A 23,704-nucleotide genomic window follows, 5' to 3' on the forward strand; every position below is an offset into this window, starting at 1 on the left:
TGCCACCATTGCTTGCAAAGAAGGGCATTAAATCTCCTTGCACGAGCTATGTCCTCCCAAAGTAATTTAAGGGATCTTTTATTAACCCTTATAATAAGAACCAGTAAATTAGACCTGAGAATGAGAGATCTGGGAACATGGAACTATTCACTTAGTAAGGAATGGGAAAGTGGGGAGAGAATCAGTGGTTGAAAAATTTCTCTAGTAAGTCTTCAATGTGTCATTCCTGTGATAATGAAGATTAGTAGCATTGCCTAGCAAGGCCACATTTCAAAATGAACATAAAATTAGCTGATGTAAGATGTAAGGAAATGATGGTCGTCTGGCCTGAAGGTAGCCTTGCTTCAGTCTTACTGAAAGTAATAGGAAATGGTGACCACTTTGACTAAAGACAAAATTCATGATTTTGCTGGTATAAATCAGGAGGTATGGACACATTTTGTGTGTATGTGTATGTATGATACTTGTCATGAAATCACAAGATTTGGCAATTCTGCTGATTTTTCAGTACCATATGAGTTGCTGTAACTAGGCACAATTTGGTGACTTAAGAATGGGATTTCCTTTCATTTTAAAAACTGTTGCCCTTTTGAACTTTGGATGTGTGTCTCTGTGTATTTGTGCAGATATGTCTTCCTATATATAGTTGGACACCATGGTTATTACACAATTGGCCTTTCTCCTGTTGCATAGCAGAGTAAGACAAAATCTCTAGACCACCCAAGTGATTCTAGTGGTCACAAGTGATGCTGAGTGAAATTTGGAAGTTCTGTCCCATGGGAAATTCTAATGTTTCAACATTTGTCATCCTAAATTAGGAGGAAAAAAATGCAATATTAAAATATTTCATGGAGTGAAGTATTCAAAAAATGTAAATTAGGAAATCTTGAAATGAAACATTACTACACTTTCAATCAAAACAAACATTTCAATATTCTGCAATCAAAATGTTTGATTTTGGTTCGAATTAACTTGAAATACTTCTATGTTGAACATTAAACTCCATTTCCTATTGTGGTGCTTTGCCTCAAGGGTGCTCTTATTTGAATATCTGATGCCTCTATTCTTCCCTATGGGCCAGACTTCCTGGTCGGATTACATCTCCCATGGTGTACACACAGTCACTTTCATGCCTTGATGTCCCATGCAGCTTGATTGTAGGGGAATCCATTCTCCAATATGAGAGATGTAGTCCTCCACAGAGCCCAGACAATAGGAGAGAATGGGAGCCCAAATTACAACTTTAATAAGGCTATGCACCATGATCCAGAAAAATGTTTCACATCAGTTCAACAAAACTAAATATTCCTATTTGGGTTGAACCTGTCCAGAATGAAATATTTCATTTAGATTTTTCAGCCAGAAATGTTACAGAAACTGCATTTTTGTCAGAGAATCATTCCAGCAGAAAATTTCTGATCAGCTCTAGTGCCAAGTTTTGCCGAGTGCCAAAGACTTGTAGTATTGAAATGGATCCACAGGCCTTTCAATACTCAAGATTAAAACTGGAGTAATATTAGAAGCAAGAGGAAGTCCAAGGACAGGGTAGGCCCATTACTTAATTGGGGCGAGGAAATATGGAAATGGCAGAGGTGCTTAATGACTTCTTTGTTTCAGTCATCACTAAACAGTTTAGCAGCGATTGAACGTCTAACATAGTAATGCCAGTGAAAATGAGATAAGACCAAAATAGGGAAAGAATAAGTTAAAATTACTTAGACAAGTTAGATTTTTTTCAAGTCACCAGGGCCTGAGGAAATATCTGAGCCATTAGTGAGTATCTTTCAAAAGTCATGGAAGACCAGAGAGATTCCAGAGGACTGGAAGAGGGCAAATATAGTACCCATCTATAGAAAGGGAAATAAGGACAACCTGGGGAATTACACCCTAGTCAGCTTAATTAACACACGTACAAAATGTGTAATTAATTAAGTAATCAATTTGCAGGTACATACAAGATAATGCTGTAAGTAAGTCAGCATGGTATTTTCAAGAACAAATGGTATCAAGCCAACCTAATAGCTTTCTTTGATAGGGTAGCAAGCATTGTGGAGGGGGGAAGCAGTAGATGTGGTATATCTTGACTTTAGTAAGGCTTTGATAATGTCTCCTATGGCCTTCTTATAAACACTATAGGGAAATACAACCTAGATGGAGGTACTATAAGGTAGGTGTATAGCTGGTTGGAAATCTGTTCCTAGAGAGTAGTTCACAGGCAAGCTGGAAGGATATATCAAGGGGTCCCGCAGGGATCCGTTTTGGATCCCATTCTCTTCAATATCTTCACCAATGGTTTAAATAATGGCATAGAGAGTACTCTTGTAAAGTTTGCAGATGATACCAAGCTGGGAGGGGTTGCAAGGGCTTTGGAGGATAGGATTAAAATTCAAAATGATTGGACAAACTGGAGAAATGGTCTGAAGTATTTCATCTAAATAGGATGAAATTCAATAAGGACAAATGCAAAATACTCCACATAGGAAGGAACAATTAGTTGCACACACCCAAAATGGGAAATGACTGTCTAGGAAGGAGTACTGGGGGTCATAGTGGATCATAAGCTAAATATAAGTCAACAATGTAACACTGTTGCAAGAAAAGCAAACATAATTCTGGGCTATATTAGCAGGAGTGCTGTAAGCAAGGACCGAGAGTAATTCTTCTGTTCCACTCCGTGCTGATGCGGCCTCAACTGGAGTATTGTGTCCAGTTCTGGGCACCACGTTTCCGGAAGGATTTTGACAAACTGGAGAAAGTCTAGAAAAGAGCAACAAAATGATTCAAGGTCTAGAAAACATGACCTGTGAGGAAAGATTTGAAAAAAATGGGTTTGTTTAGTCTGGAGAAGAGAAGACTGAGGGGGGATATAACAGCTTTCAAATACATAAAAGTTTGTTATAAGAAAGAGGGAGAAAAATTGTTCTCATTAACCCCTGAGGATAGTACAAGAAGCAATGGGCTTAAACTGCAGCAAGGGTGGTTTAGGTTGGACATTAGGAAAAACTTCCTAACCATCAGGGTAAGTAAGCACTGGAACAAATCACCTAGGGAGGTTGTGGAATCTCTATCATTGGAGAATTTCAAGAGCAGGTTAGACAAACACCTGTCAGGGATGGTCTGTATAATACTTTGTCCTGACATGAGTTCAGGGGACTGGACTAGAAGACCTTTTGAGGTCCCTTCCAGTCCTATGATTCCATGTTTCTATAATGTAGAAGTCAAGGGAGTTATGCCAGTTTTCATCATCCAAAAATATGGACTAATCTCTGAAAGTAAACTAAATAAAACGTAGAGCTACAATACTTGCTAATCTCAATGAAATCTTCATCAACAAAACACACCAGACACCTTTTTCATTGTATTGTCAAGATGTGCTTATTTGAGAAATGACATCTCAGGGCAGTACAAGTTCTGGGCATCGGTTGTTGACAAAGGAGGAAAATGTCCAGGATTCTGCTACAGGTTAGCTTCTATTTTAAGTGGTTAGATTAAAACATTTTAATCCATTTGTCCTTGATCCTCTGAGCCAAAGTATGATTAATCACAGTGTCTTTTGGCCAGCCATTGTCTGCTATGCAGTCCTTAAAGGAGCAGTGCAAGAAGTTGGCTGTGATATCAAGATAGTCCAATGCATAACCTCTTTGTTGGTAGGCAGAGGTTAAGTTTCATCCGTCAATTTGATGGGACTAGGTACGTTATAATGTGCTTCTTATCTTTGTAAAAGTCTTCACAGTCAGTTACTGAATCATGTCTGTTTCATCACTTCAACCCTGATAGCCTTAGTGCAAGAGCTCTAAACTTCTGCTTGTGTTTTATAAATTACTTTTATTTTAACAACTCTGATTTCTAGCTGGGATTATCTCATGCAAGAAATATGATGACCTGCTCTAAAAGAATATTTAGTAAATAATTAAACACATTTAAAAACAGGGTGAAATAATCATATTTAGCCCTTCTTTTCATAAACAGTTTCACAAGAAAGATTTTTATAACTCTCTTTCCTTATGTGGTTCTCCAGAGATTGGAGAAATATCTGGCACTGAATGGTTTGGCTGATTTTTAAAGAAATTGCTCATGTGTCTTAGTATTATAAACACGTTACTTGCAAGACAGAGAGCAATCCTCATAGAACAGTTTAAATCCTTTGTTTAGCGTATGACATCCCTTTTTTCTTTTATTTAACTGATTAAAAAATCCATTTAATTCAAACTATAAAACCTCTTGCTTCACTTAGTTTTTTACTCTGTCTTACGATGTATTGAATTTGTACAGACGCAATGGTGTTGAGTTTCATGAAGTACCTTGTTGAAGTGTAATAATGCCTGCTCTTAGCTTGTTGTTGGAAGGTTTGTTGTGACCATTTCTACTGCCTAAAGCATGCAACATTCCAACCTTGTCAGTATGTTTAAATTTGTCATGTACTAGTAGACTCAAGTGAAGTGTAAGGGAATCTCCACCAAGCCTACTCGGAGCCAGTCGGAAATGAATCTGTCTGCCACAGATACTTATTCAGACAAAATTATTAATGCTTAGTGGCAGGGAAGTGGCTCCCTTCTCATTGGATTGAATGATGAGAGAAATTCTCTCAGTCTTGATAAGGCTGTGGTCAGGCTGGCGTTTGGTCTAGAAGGTAGATAAAATGATTCTGCCTTCAGGGCTGCAAGGACGTCTGGTTTCTTTTTCCTGTATCTGTGCCAAAGTGTATCTCCCTTATTCATCTTGCAAGCTGTCTTTAAACTTAATCATGGTGAACTTTTTGTATATGTTTGCCTGACAATAAATAGGGGGGAGTGGGAGGTGAAAGTGCTGGAGAAAAACAATTTTATTATGATGGAAACAAGAAACCGCTCCCTTTGTTTAGATTAACCCTCAGTAAACTATCAAAATTTTATTCAAAAGCAGGATTTGAGAGCCTTTCTTTTGCACTGCATAATAACTAGCTAAAACCGTAGGTTTTTCACAGGCTCATGGATGTTTCATGATTTTTACATTTACTGAGTGTTTTACTATTGCTGTAGCTGCATTGGAGGAAATCCTTTCTGGAATAAAGCATTTGAGCTCAGTGAAGTCATACATCTGTCTGGATGGGGTGGATTTGAATTATAGAAATTTTATTTAATATTTATAAAGCATTGTACAGGTCTGATCCTGAGATTGCACACTGCTGTGAGTGGTCTCTGCAATTTATGGATTCATGGACTCCAAGTCCAGAAGGGATCATTGTGCTCATCTAGTCTGACTGTGTAACACAGGGCATAGAATTTCTGCAAAATAATCTCTGTTTGGATGAGAGCATCTGTTTGTAGAAAAACATCCAGTCTCGATTTAAAAATTGCCAGTGATGGAGAATCCATCACAACCTTTGATAAAATGTCCCAATAATTAATTACCCTATTAAAAATATACGTCTTATTTCCAGCCTGAATTTCTCTAGTTTCAACTTCCAACCATTGGATCTTGCTATATGTTTCTCTGCTACATTTTAAAGAGTGCATTGTCAAATATGTGTTCTCCATGTAGGTACTTATGGACTGTAATCAAATCACTCCTTAACCTTCTCTTTGTTAAGCTAAATAGATTAAACTCCTTGAATCTGTCTCTACAAGGCAGGGTTTCTAATTCTTTTACCATTCTTGTGGCTCTTCTCTGAACCCTCTCCAATTGATCAACATCCTTTCTGACATGTGAGCATCAGAACTGGACACAGCATCCCAGCAGTGGTTGCAACAGTGCCAAATACAGAGGTAAAATAACCTCTTTACTCCTACTTGAGATTCCCCTGTTTTATACATCCCAGGATCACATTCATCCTTTTGGCTACAGCATTGCACTGTGATCTCATGTTCAGCTGATTATCCATCACCACCTCTAAATCTTTCTCAGAGTCACTGCGTCCGAAGGTAGAGTCCCCAATTCTGTAAGTATGGCCTACATTCTCTGTTTATATATGTGTACATTTACTTTTGACCCTATTAACATGGATAGTGTTTGTTTGTACTTGCCAGCTTACCAAGCAATTCAGATCCCTCTGTATCAGTGACCTGTCCTCTTCATTATTTACCAGTCCCCTAATTTTTGTGTCCTCTGAAAACTTTATCAGTGCTGGATTTTGTGTTTTCTTCCAGATCATTTTTCAATAGTGTAGTGCCAAGGACTGATCTCTGTGGGAATCCCACTAGAAACACACCTGCTCAGTGATGATTCACACTTACAATTACATTTGGAGAACTATCCTGTTAGCCAGCTTGTAATCCATGTAATGTGTGCCATATTAATTTTGTAGTATTCTAGTTTTTAATTAAAATGTCATGCAGCACCAAGTCAAATGTTTACAGAAGTCTAACACATCAATACCATTATCAACTTTATCTACCAAACTTGTCATCTCATCAAAAAAGATATCAAGTTAGTTTAACAGGATTTTCCTTAAATCCATGTTGACTGGCATTAATTATATTACCCTCGTTTGTCCTGTATCAGCCTCTCCATTATCTTGTCCAGGATCAATATCAGGCCGACAGGCCTATAATTACCCCAGTCATCCCATTTACCCTTTTACAGTATTGGAACAACATTAACTTTAAATTGGACAACCCACGATAGTGAATACTAACCTTGGTAGTAAGTGTTTGTAAGATTAGGTCTTGATGTTTAAAAACACAAGAAATGACAACAGATGAAGAAGGGAGGGGCAAAGACAATAAACGACAATGCAAATGATATTGTAATAGCTAGAACATTTATTACAAAAATGGGGCCCAACCTCACAGTGCTTACTTAGACAAAATGTATTTAGGAATATAGCAGTTGGATCAGATCAGCGGTCCATCAAATCCAGTGACCTGCTTCCCAGTGGACAGCATAGATGCTTCGGGGGAAAGGGAAAGTTTCCTCCTAACCCCATTAGTAAGAGGTGAGTTTGTTCCTTGAGGCATGATGATTTATATCCCTTCCAAGATTCTTGTTTGTTATTACAATTGTGGAAATTTCATGGTTCTCCGCCTCCCCCCCAGCTCCGATCTTTTTATTGATTTGGTTGTTCTCTTTAATTTTGTTCGTACTTTATAGCTATTTAAATATAATTTCTGTTTTAAATTTTTTGCAAGTATTGCTGATTGGTATGGTGATAGGCACTTTATACATTATAAAAATTCAGCATATATTTCATTATATATTAAATCAGTCATACATATATATGACTGATTTTTAGCATATTTTGTAATAGAACAAATGGAAAATATATTAGCCAGGATTCTTCTCACTTCTCTGCCTTATGCTTATCCACTCTTGAAAATTCCTTTCATATGTATAGATGAAAACACAATGGAAATGCTAAATATAATCATTTGCATAATTGTAAATTAGTAATTTAAATAATTGACAAATCCTGTGCACATCACAGCATTTATTATAAAACATGGCAGTTGGCAAAGAAAAGAGGATTTAAAATGAGTTCATTCCCCTGTCCACTCTATCATAGTGAAAAAGTACAAACATACTGACTCCCAAGGAAGGGAGGAAACTGCTGATGACATTTCAAAGTCATGTCCAACTAGTGTAACATATTAGTCTTGCTGGTGGTTGTGAAAGGAGCTGTTTGTCTGTAGTTTTAAGTGGTAGAAATGTTCAAACCAGTAAATTTTTAGAGCTTTTTGAAAGGAGAAATCCATACATATTAATTTTAAATTTAAACAAAATCCTGGATTCAGTCATATTTTCAGCCTTCAAAATATATGTTTGAATATTGCAACAATTAAGAACAGTTTAGTTGCTTTTGGATTTTAGCACTGCAAAGCCCAGTGACCACAGCTGTAGGCTGGAGATAGAAGGTAATGCTTTTACCAGCCTTTTTATATGTAATACTACAGATTAACACTTACACAATGCTTCCCATTTTTTTAATAGTCACAAATTAAGCCTCGCACAGCTCCCCAGTGATGCAGGTAAATGATACCTTCATTTTACAAATGAAGAAGCTTAGTTTCTGATGCTAGAGATGCATGCATATGGAATTGTATTGACTTCAGTGCGGCTCCCTGCAAGCACAAGAATCTGCCTGCATGCATCTCATCACAGGAGCAGGAGGCCAAGAGACAGACAGGTTAAGTAGCCCAAAGCCACACAATGAGTAAGTGGTTTGTCTGCAATTAGAATTCAGTAGTTTCTGGCTCCCAGCTTTGGGCCCTGTCCACTAGACCACACTATTTTTCACTTACCACATCTATAAATATTCACAAGCTCAAGAGAAATTGTTTTTTGTTTTTTTTTTAGTATTAGCTATGCAGCCATCCAAAACCTGGCTCATTGTCTTAGAACATAAGTCCCACAGCACCCTATACCTTTTATAATGAAGTCTAGAGTAGAACCAAGTGAAGCTCTCTTAGTGCCTAATACTGGGTTGCACTGTCCTGAAGAATTCAAGACCTAATTTTCCAAACTGGAAGACAAGACCTATTAAGAGTCCAAGTTGGCTTGAAACACGTCTCTGCAAGAATTATCCTGCAGACACTCAAAGTTGCAGTTGACGATTTCAATATATATAAGCAGGTCCAGATTAAAGATTTTTGGGACCCTGTACACTGTGGATGTTAGGGGCCCTCGCCTTCCTTAAAGTAGACAGTTCACGTGATATACAAGAAAATCTGCCGCCTTAGGCAAAAAGTCAATGTGCTGCTCTCCTCTTTCCTCCTAGAACAGAGGTTCTACGCTGTGGGAGTGCAGTGGACTTTCAGGGAGAAGGCATGATGAGCCTGCTGATGATTCAGTGGCTCTGGTAGAAGTGTGGGGGGAGGCAAGCACCACTCATTCAGGTTTGGCCCAGACACCCCTCTGTCATGATGTGGGGAGGTGCAAATTTGAGCAGGGTGGCCAGGTTTTTCAACAGTGACAAGTCCTATTGGCTCTCAAAACAAGCCACTCCTTAACTAGCCTATACAAACACTGCAGTTCTCTTCAAAAGCTGTAGTAATACAAAACAGCAGCAGTGAACTTACTGATTTCCACCCCACCTATGACTTGTTATGGTATCTAGAGAACGTATGCTGCCCCCAACCCCTTGGCCGAAACACACACACACACACACACACATTTTGCCAAACTAGACTGAGATCCATATGCCACAGCAGCTGTCACCCAGCCCCTGCCCAAGCACTTGATGCTGATGAAGTATTTACAATATATGAGAGGTTTTTTGTTCCCACTGTAATGCCATGAACAGTTAGTTTTCTCTTGGATCTGCCTAGGCATCTCTGACATCTACCAGAAAATATCCAAGTCAGTGACTTTGCATTGACTTGCAGTCCACAACAGAACTGCCATATGTGATCAAAAATAAAACACAATGGCTGATGTGTCCCAGAAAGGGTTCACTTAGTTGGGATAGAGCATGGAACTAAACCTTCCCTGATGTTACTGGACAACAATTTCCAGATCAGAGTGAGTTGGTTTCAAAAAATATTGTGGTGTGTTTCACACCATCTGTCCTTTGCATTAGAGGTTGTTGAGAAGTCTTAGTATTTGCAGAATATCAATTATTTCGTATAACCAATGAATCTGTTGATGAGTTGGGAGCACATACTAGGCCACATGGAGCTATGCTGATTTACACCAGCCAAGAATCTGACCCACTTTTGCTAAAGTGGGATATACCACTTAGCTAGCAGCTATAATTGCATAAAATGATAGATACTGTTATAATATGTACTAATCTTAGTAATAGACACTTTTTAATGCCTCGGATGTGTCTAAAGAGACAAGAGGGGGTGAGGTAACGTAGACTGCATAGACTGTCAAGTGAGACTGAGCCAATCACAACACATCTTCCAATCTTCTCTCGCTCTGGCCATCCTTTGCCATGCTTGTCCATATCTCCTCGTTAGGAAATCATCCCACCTCTTTGGAGGCTGACCACGTGGCCATTGCTGTTTTCACGGATACCACTCGGATATAGCTGCGGTCCATCTGTTGTCGCTGAGTCAGGCCACATGTCCCACCCACCACATTTTGCTGAGCCTGCTTTCAACAACAACGTCTTGCACTCCAGACTGCTGCCTAATTATTTCATTGGGGATGTGATTGTGGAGCAAAATGCCGAGAAATGTTTGTTCCATCACCCTCTGTGTGACAGATAGTTGATGTTCTTCAATCTTTGTCAGCGAGCATGTTTTGCTGCCATATAACATCGCTGGAAGCACGGTCGAGTTGTTTTGCTGATCTTTCCTTGGAGGATGTCCTTGATGTCATTGAGTGCACACCATCCAGCTTTTTTTCTGTGCAACAGTTCGCCTTTCTGATCATGGTGCATGTTGACTTCCTGGCCCAAATAAACATATTTATCAATCTCTTGGGTCTGCTGTCCTCCAGATGTTCTGCCAAGAACCCAAATAACTCTTGATCTCGTGTATTTTGTTTTCGACTGGTTCATTTTTTAATCCAACTTGACTACTTTTCGCCTTCAGTTCTTTAAGCATTCTCTCAAGTTGGGCTGTATTTTTGGCTATCAGCACTATATCATCTGCAAACCTGAGATGGTTTAGCCACTCGCCATTGATATTAATCCTGCCTTTCAAGTCTGCTCATCGAAAAACCAATTCAAAACAGGCTGTGAATAGTTTTGGTGAAACTGTATCTCCTTGTTTCACGCCTTTCTCTATGGGGATTCGGAGGGGAGTATCAAGCAGTGATATGTCCATGCTGCAGCCAGAGTTCACTTCCTTTAGTAATGTGCTATATTTCATGCTGATGTCCTGTTCTGAAAGAGCTTCAAGAATGGTGTTAGTCTCTATGCTGTCGAACGCCTTCTCATAGTCCACGAAGGCAATGCACAAAGGGAACTTGTATTCCCTTGAACGCTCTACTAGTTGGTTTAGAGTGAAGTTGTGGTCTATTGTGCTGTAATTCCTTCGAAAGCCGGCCTGTTCTCTAGGTTGCTGTTCATCCAGGTTTCACAACAGTCGATTTGTTATTATTTTAGTGAACAACTTATAGATATGTGAAAGCACGCAGATCGGGCGATAGTTCTTTAGATTTTCTCGATTGCCTTTCTATATAGCAAGATGGTATTAGACTCTTTCCAACTGGATGGTATTTTATGGATTTCCAGGTAGCGGCTGAATCTTTGGGCGAGAGCTTTCCAAAGTTCCTGACCTCCCGCCTTAAGCACTTCTGCTGTCAGACTGTCCTTGCTTGGAGTCTTCCCCTCTTTCATTTAAAGGACTGTGTGATCGACTTCACTGATGAGAACCGGGAGTATGTGTCCATCGGTTTGTTGAAGTGATGGCATTGGGATGTCTATACGGGATGCAAACAGCTGGGTATAGAAATCACTGCAAATTGTCTCCATCTCTGTTCGGTTACTGATTTTCCGTCCCTGTTCTTCAAGCCGATAATGATGACCTGTACAACTCCAGTTCCCGTTTGCATTTTTGAGACTTTTACGATCTTCAGCAGCCTTTAGGAGCTTTTTGGTTTGAAATTTCTAGAAATCTTCCTTCAACTTCATTCGTATGAGCTTGCAGACAAGGGAGTACTCAAGCCTGTTGCTGCCATTTCTTTTCATTTTCCTCCTCTTCTCCAGTAAAGTCTTTGTATTCTCCGAGATTCTTCCACTAGCTCTTCTTGGTCTTTCATGCTCAGCTGATTTCACACACCATTTCAGTCTCTTACTGAAGTTCTCATAATCATCGTCGCAGTCGTCCAGGAGGCTCCAATCTTCCCTAGAAATGTTTTTCTTCAGGATTGCCTCATCGAAAGCTACGGGTTGGTGTCTTCTGTTTGCCATACACAGCATCTTTTTCTCCACCTTTACAGTGAATGTGAGTCTGGCTCTCAGTAGGCGATGATCGCTACCGATATTGAATGATGGCACTACTGAAATATCCTGCACGGTGTGTCGTCTATTGATAAGAAAGTATTTAGTTTCATTTTTTGTCTTCACATTTGGTGCGCTCCAGGTCCATCTTCTATTGGCCTTCTTTCAGAACCAGGTATTACCACTGAACATTCTCCTCATCTCTGCCAATATAGCTAGTCATTCTCCTCTTGCATTTCGTTCTCCGATACCATACTTTCCTATGAACTTTTTGCCCTCTCGCCCTCTTCCAACCTTGGCGTTAAAATCTCCCATCACAATCGTATATGTGGAACTCTGGGCGAGGGTTTCCTCCAGTTCCTGATAGAATCCTTCCACCACATCATCTTCACATGCACTTGTGGGATCATAGATCTAGATGATTTTGAGGGTACTGTTTCAGTTCAATCAGAGGTAAAGCACCCCGATAAATGATGATTTCAAATGGCATGAGACAATTTTCAAAGACCATTCCTTGTTTATGATGAATCCAACTCCTCCAACTGTCCTTGAGCCTTCTCCTTTTCCTAGAATGACCATGCTTCCATCCCTCCAGCTGACCTCCATCTCCTTCTTTCATTGTGTTTCGCAAACACCCAGCACATCACAGGCTGTTTTTGGCTTTCTCCATGAGATGGTTTATCGATTCCTCCCTCATCAGTGTTCTGCAGTTATAAGTGCACACTGAGAGAGTTGTCCGGTTTCCTTTTGGCAACCTGCCACCTGAGATTCTTTGCAGCCTCTCGTTGTTCGAATGCCTCACTGCCTCCGGAGTGGGGATTGAGGAATGTGCAGAGAACTGAGACTTGGTTTTCCATGTTGTTTTAGCCATTGTTTTCATCCACCCACTGACTGGGCTGTCAGTGGCGCGTTTACCTCCTCAACTTAGCTATTTTACAGCCTCAGAAAGAGGGATTATATGCCCTTCCACAGCGGAAGCTGCCCCCTCGCTGGGCTGATAGTCCAACACCTTGATAGCATGGTTAGACCTGCCGGAGAATACACTCCGCTACTATCGCTGTTGAACAGCCAGAGTCACCGCTGCACCACGTTGAGGCATAGAGGTAGGATTTGCAGCAGGGTGAGGGGGGTGAGGTAATACCTTTTATTGGAAAAACTGTCTAATAGATTATTAGGAGGTGACCAGAGGAGAGAGGTGATTTTTCTTCCTTCAAATGTGCTCAAATTTTCATAGATGTTAATTAGAAAGGGTAAGTGGTTCTTTGGAAGTGAACAAACCAAGTCCCGTGAACTTGACTGCATTTTATACCTTCTGTCTAAGCTGCTGTTGTAAAACTACCACTACATGTTGGCTGCTACCTTTATTGAACCCATTTAAAATACCTTTACAAAAGCTGCATTACTTGGCTGTTAAGCATTTTTGCAAAGGCTCTGTGTATATTGTGCAGCACCGCCTCATCTGCTTCTCATTTAGACTGGAAATACAGTTTCAAACTAATGTGTATTCACCGTTTTTTGTTGTTTTTTTTTTAAAAAAACCTCTACAATTAGAAATGTTCCTATATTTGTTAAGTTCAGTCAGAGCTTTGATTTCACTACTGGCAGAGAATCATGATCAAAGCTGATTTGTACAAGTATACATTTTGTGTTTGTGAAAAAGCTTGGGGAATGTTGGCTGAAGTTGGATAAAAGGGACAGTGATTTAACACCAAATTTTCAAAAGCACTCAGCAGATACAATTGGGGTCACATTTTCACTGGGTGCTGAGCACTTCTGAAAAACTGGCCACTTGCATTTAAGTTATTAAATGGGAGCTTGTCTCTCTTGAAATCTGGCCCTTAATAACATAAAACAATTATTTAAAAAAAAATCTGCTTCTCACTTTGCTCCTTAGAGATACAGCAAAATAGCAGACATGCAAGTGGTTTGGAGAATATCCATCGGGACCAGCCCAAGGATATATCATTGGTCTCTGTACTCATTCCTTCAGTATCTTTTTCCTGTTTATTTCTTACTGTTGGATGATGATGAAAAGGCAAAGTAAGCGGTCTCCAAAATTCACGCTGCTGGCAACTATACAAAAAGTCCATGTGGGTTTTACCTGACTCTTTTGCTATACTTTTATTTATAAAGTACGTTGCCATCCCTCACTCAAGAGTCCACCCCATTAAAAGTAATCATTTACAAAGTAACCCAATAGAAGCCTCTAAAACATAAAGGTTCAATAACGGAATGCCCGACAAGTATCAATACTTCAAACACCCAGTGGCAATCTTTGATTGATCCGCAGATCAAAGACATTTTAAACTGTTTCCTGGAGCTCACCAGAACTGGGCTATGGCAGGCTACCGACAGGAGCAGTACTCCACTGACAACACCCTGGTGCTGGACCCAGGGAAGTTTATCCTATCATAAATGCTGTCTTTGCTGAGCATCATTTTATCAGGTCCTGACTTGCAGCCCTCCTCGCATGAGGGATCTGTACTGAAGCAAGTAGTCCCATTGCGAAAAACCCTCCATTTTAGAACCTGTTCCTTTCTTTGGTCCAAAAAAGCCCAAATGTGGTGTTGATCAGAACCTGCTGCAAGGGATACTCAGGCTTTTGGAGAGGAAAGAGCATAATAAGGGCTGTTTTTGGAGGGGGAGACAACATTGCTTGAGCTTGATTTATTGTAGGTCAGAGGAGCAGCTATTAGCTTTATTTTGTACTTTTAATATCTGACAAAAGTGCCTGAATAGGCATGGGGTGGTGGTGGGTTTGTACATACTTACTGTAAATCAAAATACATAAATACTTGTGAGAGTAAGAATTCCAGACTAGCTTCCAGTCCTGCAATCACTTACTACTGTGTGCGGAGTCGCTGATGTCCGCTCCTAATAATAAGCACTGGTCCCAGCAGTAAAAAAATCACAGAATCAGGCCCAGAGATTGTCAACTGCTCTGAAACTGAAAACATGTTTTTGTTTGTTTTTTTAAATTGAAAACCAAGTTTCCTCAATTATGAATATGAAAGCAAAGACTGGACATTTGTGTTGAATCGTTTCATAAGTTTCTGCCAAAATGAATTAAATCATTGGGTAAATAAAGGACAAACTGGGGAATAGCCACAATCAAGAGTGGCAAAGCTTTTGTTGGCAGTATGCAGACAGTGAAATGCAGACAGAAGTATAAACAATGAATGATGGAAATGCAGTTTCCAATATGTACACTTGCAAAGCAACTCTTTGTGTCAGACAGTATATTTTGTAACCATGATCTATTTATATCCTAATTTTAATGCTATGGTAGAGAATGTGATTTTTTACATACAGTGATTGCACCTTTCCTGGTAAATTATACAGTCGTCCTGATGGTATTGTAATAGCAAATACTACTTATAAATGGTATTTTGCAGACCACTGCATATTAGTTAATGGTGTGGAGGGGGGGAGTTACACATTTGTTGTCTTTAAACCTTAATCTTTGATTCACATATTGTGCTGTCTTGCAAACAGCTTTAACCCTTGAAATATTCATCACAATTTCTTTCTTCAGAGTTAAAGAAGCAGAGGAAGTGTGCAGACAGAAAAAGGGGAAATCGCTTTATAATATAAAGCCAAGACATGATTCTGGAATAGTAAGAATGGATTGCATTATTATTATACTGCTCCTGTTAACTTTTTCTTTGTTCTTTTTACATTTTGTATGTACGCTATCCTGACATATTTAGTTAATATTTATTTTTAAATGTGTCTGAATTTAGCATTTTTGTGAAAGGTGCCAGATTGACAACCCTGAAGTCCTATATTTATCCACAGAAGAGATACAGCTCAGGTAGTGGCAGTGAAAATTTCCCCACTGTGCCCTGCCAATGTCCTTCGTCCCTTGAACCTGGAAGAGACGGACCTTTGTGGGTGAGGAGGTAGTTCAATCTCCAAACCCATCCAGTGCACAGCCCCACTGCTCAGACTTCCAATTGTGATGGGGGATTTTGTGATGAGGTCACCTGTCCCCTGGGAGTTGGACCTATTAGATGCCAGTGACTGTAAGTCACTACATACCTAGACTGGGTTAGAGACAGAGATCTAGAAAAAGAAGATACTCTACTTTTACTAATCTCTTGTGCTATATACAGCTCCCTATAAACTATGGCCTGGATCCTGAAGATACTTAGCATCAAAGACACATCTTCAGTTTTAAGCACACGAGTAATTCCTTTTAATTTCAGTGGTCATCTACTCAAATGGCTAAAGTTAAGTGCATGTATAAGCATTTTCAGGACATGGGCCTATTTTACAATGGCTGGATTTTTTTTCGCAGCAGAAAATTAATCTGGTCCCTAATTTTCATAATGTCTGTCCATGCTTCTTTTTTGGCAATATTTAAAAATGAATGACTATTTCCTTGGTCATGTTTTTTTCCTAAAAACATGATTCCGTTTGGTTTGTATTTAATGCTGTTTTATGAATCATTGTGACATGTGACACATGTCCTTGAAATGAAACGTTGTCATTTACCATAATCTCTCTGGCATAATCCAACACACGAAGAAAAGAATTATTGCTGTTGTTTCTCGTTGTAACTGGCTGTGGTTAGTGACACAGGAAATGTAAATGAAGTAATAGCTTGGCTAGGAATGGTAACTAGATCTTAGTTTATCAACTTTATTTGTAATCACATCAAGATGTAGGTTTTAAAAACTTGGTTGGTTGGATTTTTCCACTTTGTAAGAATAAAATCATGCGGATTAATGGCATTCTTTAAGAACAGCCATGCATTTAAATAACATTTATAATTATTTGTATTGCTATTGTGCCTAAAAGCCCTAAGTGGGGATCAGAACTCCATTGTGCTAGACACTGTACATACAACAAAAGGATGGACCCTGCCCCAAAATGCTTACAATATAAACGGAGTTACAAATAGTATTAAAAAATAGATATTTCACAGACATGGTTAGCCATCTTGTACTTTAAATCTGTTTAAAACTGAGTTTGTTGCAGGGTGTTATAAGTAAACTATATATTGGATACACTTGATGATCAGCCTACATATCCCTGTGCTTTACATAGTTGCATAATACATATGTTTATATATGGTAACTTGTTTTCTTATGGTATTTCTTTTTAGAAAGCAAAGATAAGTATGAAGATCTGAGAGAAGAAAAGCAAAACCCATTGCCACTCGATCAGTAAAACTCAACGTGTCTGTTGGGGGCGGGAAAGGAAACTACATCATTCAGATCATTTGTTTTCTTCTTGGCCTTTCAAATTTGCTTTTTGTTCTCTAGAGTTTCTCACTGATAGAATGTGTAGTGTACATTCATGAATGAATGTGACCACTGTAATGGAGTGCCCAGCAATAGACTAGTTATGGACATGAGACAAGTTCCCTATATCCCATGCCTCATTCTCCACCCAAACACTGGCATTTTGTAAAGTTTATGGTATAATACCAGTAGACCAAACCAGCATGCCTAAGAGGCAGCATCTGCATCAGTTCTGAACATGCTGAAAATTCTATTTAAAGTTGAACTTCACAAGAATGCTACTTGATACAGTAACATATTTCCATTCCTACTGGCAACATCTGTCTAACACAAATACTCCATGGCACTGCATTTAGATTAGGGAAAGAAATGTTACTTCTAGTGAATTGTTTGTATCCGTTTCACGTCGACATTTGTCGTTTGTATTTTGAATCGTTAAGTGCTGTTTATAAAGTATAATCAATGCTTTCTCAACTTGTTTGGTTGCCCTCCATGACTAAATATTTGTGGAACAAGATGTTTACCGTAACTATCTTTAAAATCGATAAGGCAGCATACTTTTTCTTCATCTTTTGCCAGATAGTGAGTAGTGGGAGGGGGAGTTGGAAAACCTGAACCAAAAACATTTAAGTGAAAAGCAGTAAACACAGAAAATCACAGGAGTACTTCAGAGCATAAAAGAGAAACTTAGGCACTTTAGCTTGCTAACATGTAAAGCAGCTCATTTGTATACAGAAAAACTTAAGGGGTATTACAGTTATATTGCTGATTATTTGAGTGATACAAGATTCTCAGGACTACCATGTTGCTAGCCAGACTTCCTTTTTGAATTATCTTTTCAATTAATTTAAGACTCCCTTTATCAGGGATATTAAAAGATCTATCTAGGGATTGGCATTCGAGAATTACAGTAGTCAACTCTCGGGACAAATCAAAGGCTATTGACTAATTCATGTCAATTTCACATTTAACATCAGAGTCATAACATTTTCTCTCTAAGTAGTCCATACCATTGGCTAGGAGGCAATGGAAATCTGTGACTATGCTTTCCTTTTTAATCCACATGATTGATTTCTATTTGTGATCTGGAAATTAACCTAAGGATTTCTCAGTTTTGATTTGTTGAGCCAATAAAGACCCTCTGCCCTAGATATAACTACTGAGCCCAACATGAATTGGCCTTGTAACTGTTCTCTTCCAAAGCACTATTTTCTTGGAAACAGCAATGTGTGGAATGAATTGGGTTCACATGCTCACAATCTCTTAGCATTGAAGACACTAGCAGCATAAACTTCTGAGTGGCTTGAGGTTTAACCTGCTGGGGTGGATTATTCCCTGTCTAGCCTAGTATATCATAAGACATTCCTGGTGGTCCAGAGGCAAATGTACTGTACCAGGTGTCATAAGGGCAATGTAAAATACAACCGCAGGAATCCATTGTTCTTCACGTATGCTAAGCACTAGAAAAGATGTTCTTCACTTGTGTGAAAAATAAGTCTCCTGTAGCTTGATAAAACTATGTGAAATTCTGTGTTCACGATAATTTCTGGCAAGAATATGATTACCGAGAATTGAGTTCTAAAATCATGTGGTGGTGGGAGTAATGTTACTTCTTGCAAAAGGGAAAAGAGATTATTTGCTGTTTATGAGTAACCTATGGAAAGTAACTTAAAAATAAAGTTTATTTTAATGGCACTGATTCAAACCCATGTTTGTATTTATGTAAACTATAGTCTTTTGCTCTTAACTTTTGCATTTATTTTTATTTACGTGCAAGGATACAGTCGCATGTTTTGGTTTTGTAGCCTTCCTGTTCCCTTCAGTACCTCCAGTATGTATATGACCATACTAAATGAATAATAGGATATCTAACAGAGATCGCTATGTGCAATACTGTATTTAGTGTTTCTACTTCAATTTTTTTAGAATGTTAATTTATATGAAAATAAAAGGAATAATGAAACGAAAGGTGCTTTTTTTTCTTCAGTGATCATTATGCTGTCTCAAGGAGGGCCCTGGCTCAGCAGAACTAGTGTGATTCACTTGTGGAAAGGGGTTACTCCTTATTCCTTAGCATGCAGGGAGAAGGTGTTGGGCAGCAAATCCACAGCTATATGGATATCTCCTTTACGCAGGGCCATGGAGGGACTTCTACAGCTCTATTCTATTTTATATAAGATCTCCTACTACTTTCACTGCATTGTATATGAGTGCCTTCCAACAGTGCATTAAGCAAGGTGACCATCATCTCTCGTCTGGTTCATTCTCTCACTCTGTGGCTGTGAAGCTGTTCTGTGGCCCAAATAGAGGATTCTTCCTTGTATCTAATCCCCAGTCCTTGGTTCCACATAGGATTTGTCCCTAAAAATATAGGGAAGCTAATAGTCTGGTGAAATGGATATTTGGACAAAGACTTTGTGTACCTACACAGATGCTTCGCTGCATATAAAATATGAAGCAGTTAATTAATACATCATCTAGTAATCTAGTGTCGCTACCATGTGCATCTCTCACTATTTCCGGCTGTAGTATAGAACCAGTTGCACATGTAACATGGATAACCCAAGTCACATCTGAGTGATCAGTTTCTAAAAGCAGAGTTTCAAGAGGTGGCAGCAGCTGGTAGCAACGCAGAAGGACTTTTAGGATACAGGCAGCATGAATGGTTTTCTAACTTTTTCATATCCTTGGACCAATTCTTCCTTTTACACTATGCCTCCTAGTCCAGATTCCATACCTACCCCATTGTAATGATAGTGCTTGGTGAGTTGGAAAAAGTAAAATCAATCATGGGTCTAGATATTTATAGCACACCTCTCCTTGTTGGTATTAGGACACCATTAAGGACACTAGATGTAAATATGGCTTGTAAATGTGGTAGATGTGTCTAATTTGTTTAATTCTCCTCTCTGGTTACAAAAGATTATATCTAGCAATCTACCTTCATTGCCCACCGTTTGAACTAATATTATAGTACTCCTGTATCCAGGTCATGATGTAGCTTTACAGACCACTTGGAAGTTGGAAATACTCTATAGTTTTAGAACCAATAGGTAACACTGGTCATAAAACACCTTCCACATCAGCAATCCATCATACAGGTGCATTGCATGGTAATAAATAGGGGATAGTTTAAAGAGAGGATCCTTTCAGTCTTCTCAGCCAGGTTTGATACTGCAGTGCAGCATCTCAGAGAGGGGAAATGGACTTGCCTTTAAAATAAAATATAACAGTACAGAATGAAGGGCTGATAAAGGTAAAAAGAGTGGCTGAATATCCCGAGTCCTTAATTTGGAGAAGCAGGAAGCCCTTTTGTCATACTTTCTTTGATGGGATACAGATGGATTTTTGGGGATGCTGAGATGCCTGCAACCAAAATATGGTTGACATATGAACTACAAGGTTTGAGGTTTTTTTAGGTATTGACTCTTATGACAAGTTGCCTCATTGAAAACGTACTGGGCTCCCACAGGCCCGTCTGCGGAGCCTCACGTGACACCCCCCCCCCCCTTTGCCATGTCCAGTCTGCTGCTTGTGCCGGACAGCCCTGCTTATTCCCTGGAACCTGCATAGTGTAGCTCATTGCCCTCCATGCCATAATAGGTAACAACGAAATGCCACTCAAGCATCTTTGTCAGAATGACTCCGCTCTGGTGAAGTGAGGTGATGTGCATTTCTCTTTTTCAGGCTGTATAAATACTAATTCACTTCGTAACGTATACGGTTTAATTCTCTTTTTCAGGTTCGATCTTGTGAATTCCTCCAGTGCATTTGTACATTTATATGGCAACCACTTACCCCTTCAAGCTCCATTAGCATATGCAGAGAAAAAAGAACGGAGGCTTTGGGCTTCCTCCTGTATAAACTTAGCACTGCTGAATTCAGGAAGCAATGTGGCCTTGTTATATGTATTTAAATAGAGAATGTTAACGTGCAAAACTATTTGGTTTACATTGAGTCTCTGGCAAAGTCTGTAAGCACAAGAGATCAACAGAGAGCTAGAGATGGGGACAATACTTTGAGTAAAGAAATTACCCCACCTCACCCTTTTAATAAAGACTAAGGGACAGATCCTCAAAGGTATTTAGTGCATTAACTCCCCTATTAAAATCAATGGAAGATACTCCAGCTCCTCAAAGGTACTTAGGAGCCTATCACACTTCAGTATCAACACTGCAATGCAGTGTTGAAATGAGGGTTTTTTTAATATAGCATCATGGGCCAAATTCACCGAGAAAGTGCTAAAGTTTTGTTAGGCTGGGACGTGTTCATCTCTACTGTATCTCTGTATTTGTCACTCCAATTCCCAGCTCCTGGGAAAGACACTCTTGTTCTTAGGCAAGCTGAATGATAGGTGTTGCTGACAGCTACACTTAAACCCTAAATTGTGCTTCATCTTCTACTATCTCCAGTTCCCCTGAAGTTTCTGCATCTTTCAGGGTAGCCAGGATTTTTTTTCTTTGTCATTTCTCATCAGTCACCACTAGTGGCCACTCTCCAACATGCATTGGAACACCTAATGCCTAGGTATCTTGCCATCCAGTGGAATCATCAGCCTCGACTTAAATGCCCCGTATATTGTAGGGGGAGCATTAGGTGCCTAAGAAAAGGATTCTCAGAAGCCAGCAAGCTGAAGAAGCTACCCACCAGTGAAATGAAGAAAACAAGGGAAATAGTTAGGCCCCAAAGGCTAAATCCCATTGACCTGGGTCTTGGAGCCTTGACTGACAGGCCACATCAAGGCTCCTCTCTGCTCAGGATTCTTAACCTCCTGGGGCTAGGGGCCTGAACCAGGTCAACCCTTTCTGGTGAAAAACCAGAGAGAGATTCCACCGACCAATTATAGCCAATTGCCCAGTAATCAAAGCACTCACCTGAGATGTGGGATACCTGTTTGTTTGCAAATCTCTGTTCTGCCTGAGTTGGAGGAAGGATTGAACCCAGGTCTCCAGCGACCTTGGTGAGTACCCTGATCACCAGGCAAAAGGTATTCATGGCACTCTCTAGCTATCTTTCCTGTGGAAGCTGTTCCACTTTGTGTTAAATAATTACATATTCACTGGGCCAGACAAAGGTTGATGCCACATCCTGACGATTAGACCACTCATCTGGGAGACCAGCTTCAAGTCCCTGCTCCCAATCAGGGAGCATGAGGTTTTTGAACCTGGCTCTTCTGCGTCCCATGGGAGTGCCTACATTTAATAGCTTTTGGATAGTGTGAGAAATCCTGGACTTAGTTGTCTTTTGTGTGTGTGTGTGTGGGGGGGGGGGGAGGTATGCGAAGAGCACACATTAAGCCAGTTGCTTCCAACATAAGTGTGAACAATTCTATTGCAGTCAATGGAATGGTTTGCACCTAGGGATTAGTGCCAAAAGGGATTTGGGCACCTGCCACATTAGCTAACTAGCTTCTAAAGCCAGAATATCTAAAACCCTGTTCAGCTGCTGCCTAATCCTGGAGATGCTTTCAGTCTCTAGGCACCCAAGTTTCCATTGGTAAAGGGTTAGGATTTAGGCATGTGCACTGATTCCTGAACCCAGCTCATGCTTAAGCCTCAAACTAGGGGTGCCCTCATGGGTAGGGCCCTGTCTGTGTTAAAAGTTATAAAGGCAAAAAAGGGCATAGGAACCTAGCTCCAGAAGGGGGCGGGAGGGCATGGCTATGAACCATGAGCAGAGTGCAGTGCTGGACTTCAGTGCCTAGGCCCAAAGGGGTTTAGGCCTCTAACTCTTATTGAACAGTGCCTAAACACATTTGAGGGGCTCAGCCCTAAGACCCTTGCCTCATCCCTACTGGCTAGCTTATGTAGCATTCCTCCCCCTGCCATGGGGTGGCTTCTTAGGTTCCCATAAGCTCCCCAGGCATTGCACAGGGAGCCTGTGTGGATCTAGGCCTTAGTAAATTTGGCACATTAGCTGCAAGATCAGCAGTCACTTGCAATGTTTTGGAGCCCACACGAATTTTCATGGTGAAAGCTGCATGAGGTACTCTATACTTTTACATTTCAATACATATTGCTCATAAGCCTGTCCAGCTGGAGTCTGTTCCTGATCACGCTCCCACACCTGAACCCTCTGCCCCAGGTCAGCATGCCCTCCCACACCCTAACTCCCTCTCAGAGTGTACACCCCCTGCCCCAGCCCAGTGAAAGTGGGTGGGGGAGAGCAAGTCATGACAGGAGGGGAGATGGGGGTGGGGCACAAGGCCTCAGGGAAGGGGCATTTGGTTTTCATGAGACTAGGTACTACACCATTAGCCAACTTTTTAATTACTCATGGTACTACACAATATGAATAAACCTAAGATCCTCACAGTTCATGGGTACAGCTGTGAGCTCTGGTATCATGATTGGCAGATTTTTTTTTTCTCCCTACAGTGATGTGAAAAATACACAGCTTGGTTTGTTGTAACGGTTTTCAGATTTGGCTGCTCTTTTACCAGCGACACTGCAGCTGAAAGTTCCAGCCTTGCTTCAAAACCAGAATAGCGCATTACGCCCCCTTACTTAAGCAAATTGCATCATTCTAAATTATTGCTTCCATGCCTGATATACAGATGTGGCTCACTGAGAATGAGAATTCCAGTGTGGCTTTTATAAGTGGTTATAAAAGGCTTGTGTTGTTTTGAGTTGCAAATTGAAACCTT

General features: G+C 40.0%; 1 protein-coding gene across 1 annotated transcript in view; it reads left to right on the forward strand.

The window, feature by feature from the left end:
* FMN2 (formin 2) overlaps positions 1-19,026 on the forward strand; it is a 244,214-nt gene extending 225,188 nt beyond the window's left edge. Inside the window, exons 17-18 of the mRNA XM_048843776.2 lie at positions 15,345-15,426; positions 16,920-19,026. Coding sequence (XP_048699733.1) covers positions 15,345-15,426; positions 16,920-16,946 — 109 coding nt within the window. The 3' untranslated portion in view covers positions 16,947-19,026. The remainder of the gene's footprint in view (positions 1-15,344; positions 15,427-16,919) is intronic.
* The last annotated feature ends 4,678 nt before the right edge of the window (positions 19,027-23,704 follow it).

This window comes from Caretta caretta, chromosome 3 (genome assembly GCF_965140235.1).
Source record: "Caretta caretta isolate rCarCar2 chromosome 3, rCarCar1.hap1, whole genome shotgun sequence".
NCBI classification, from domain to species: Eukaryota; Metazoa; Chordata; order Testudines; family Cheloniidae; genus Caretta; species Caretta caretta.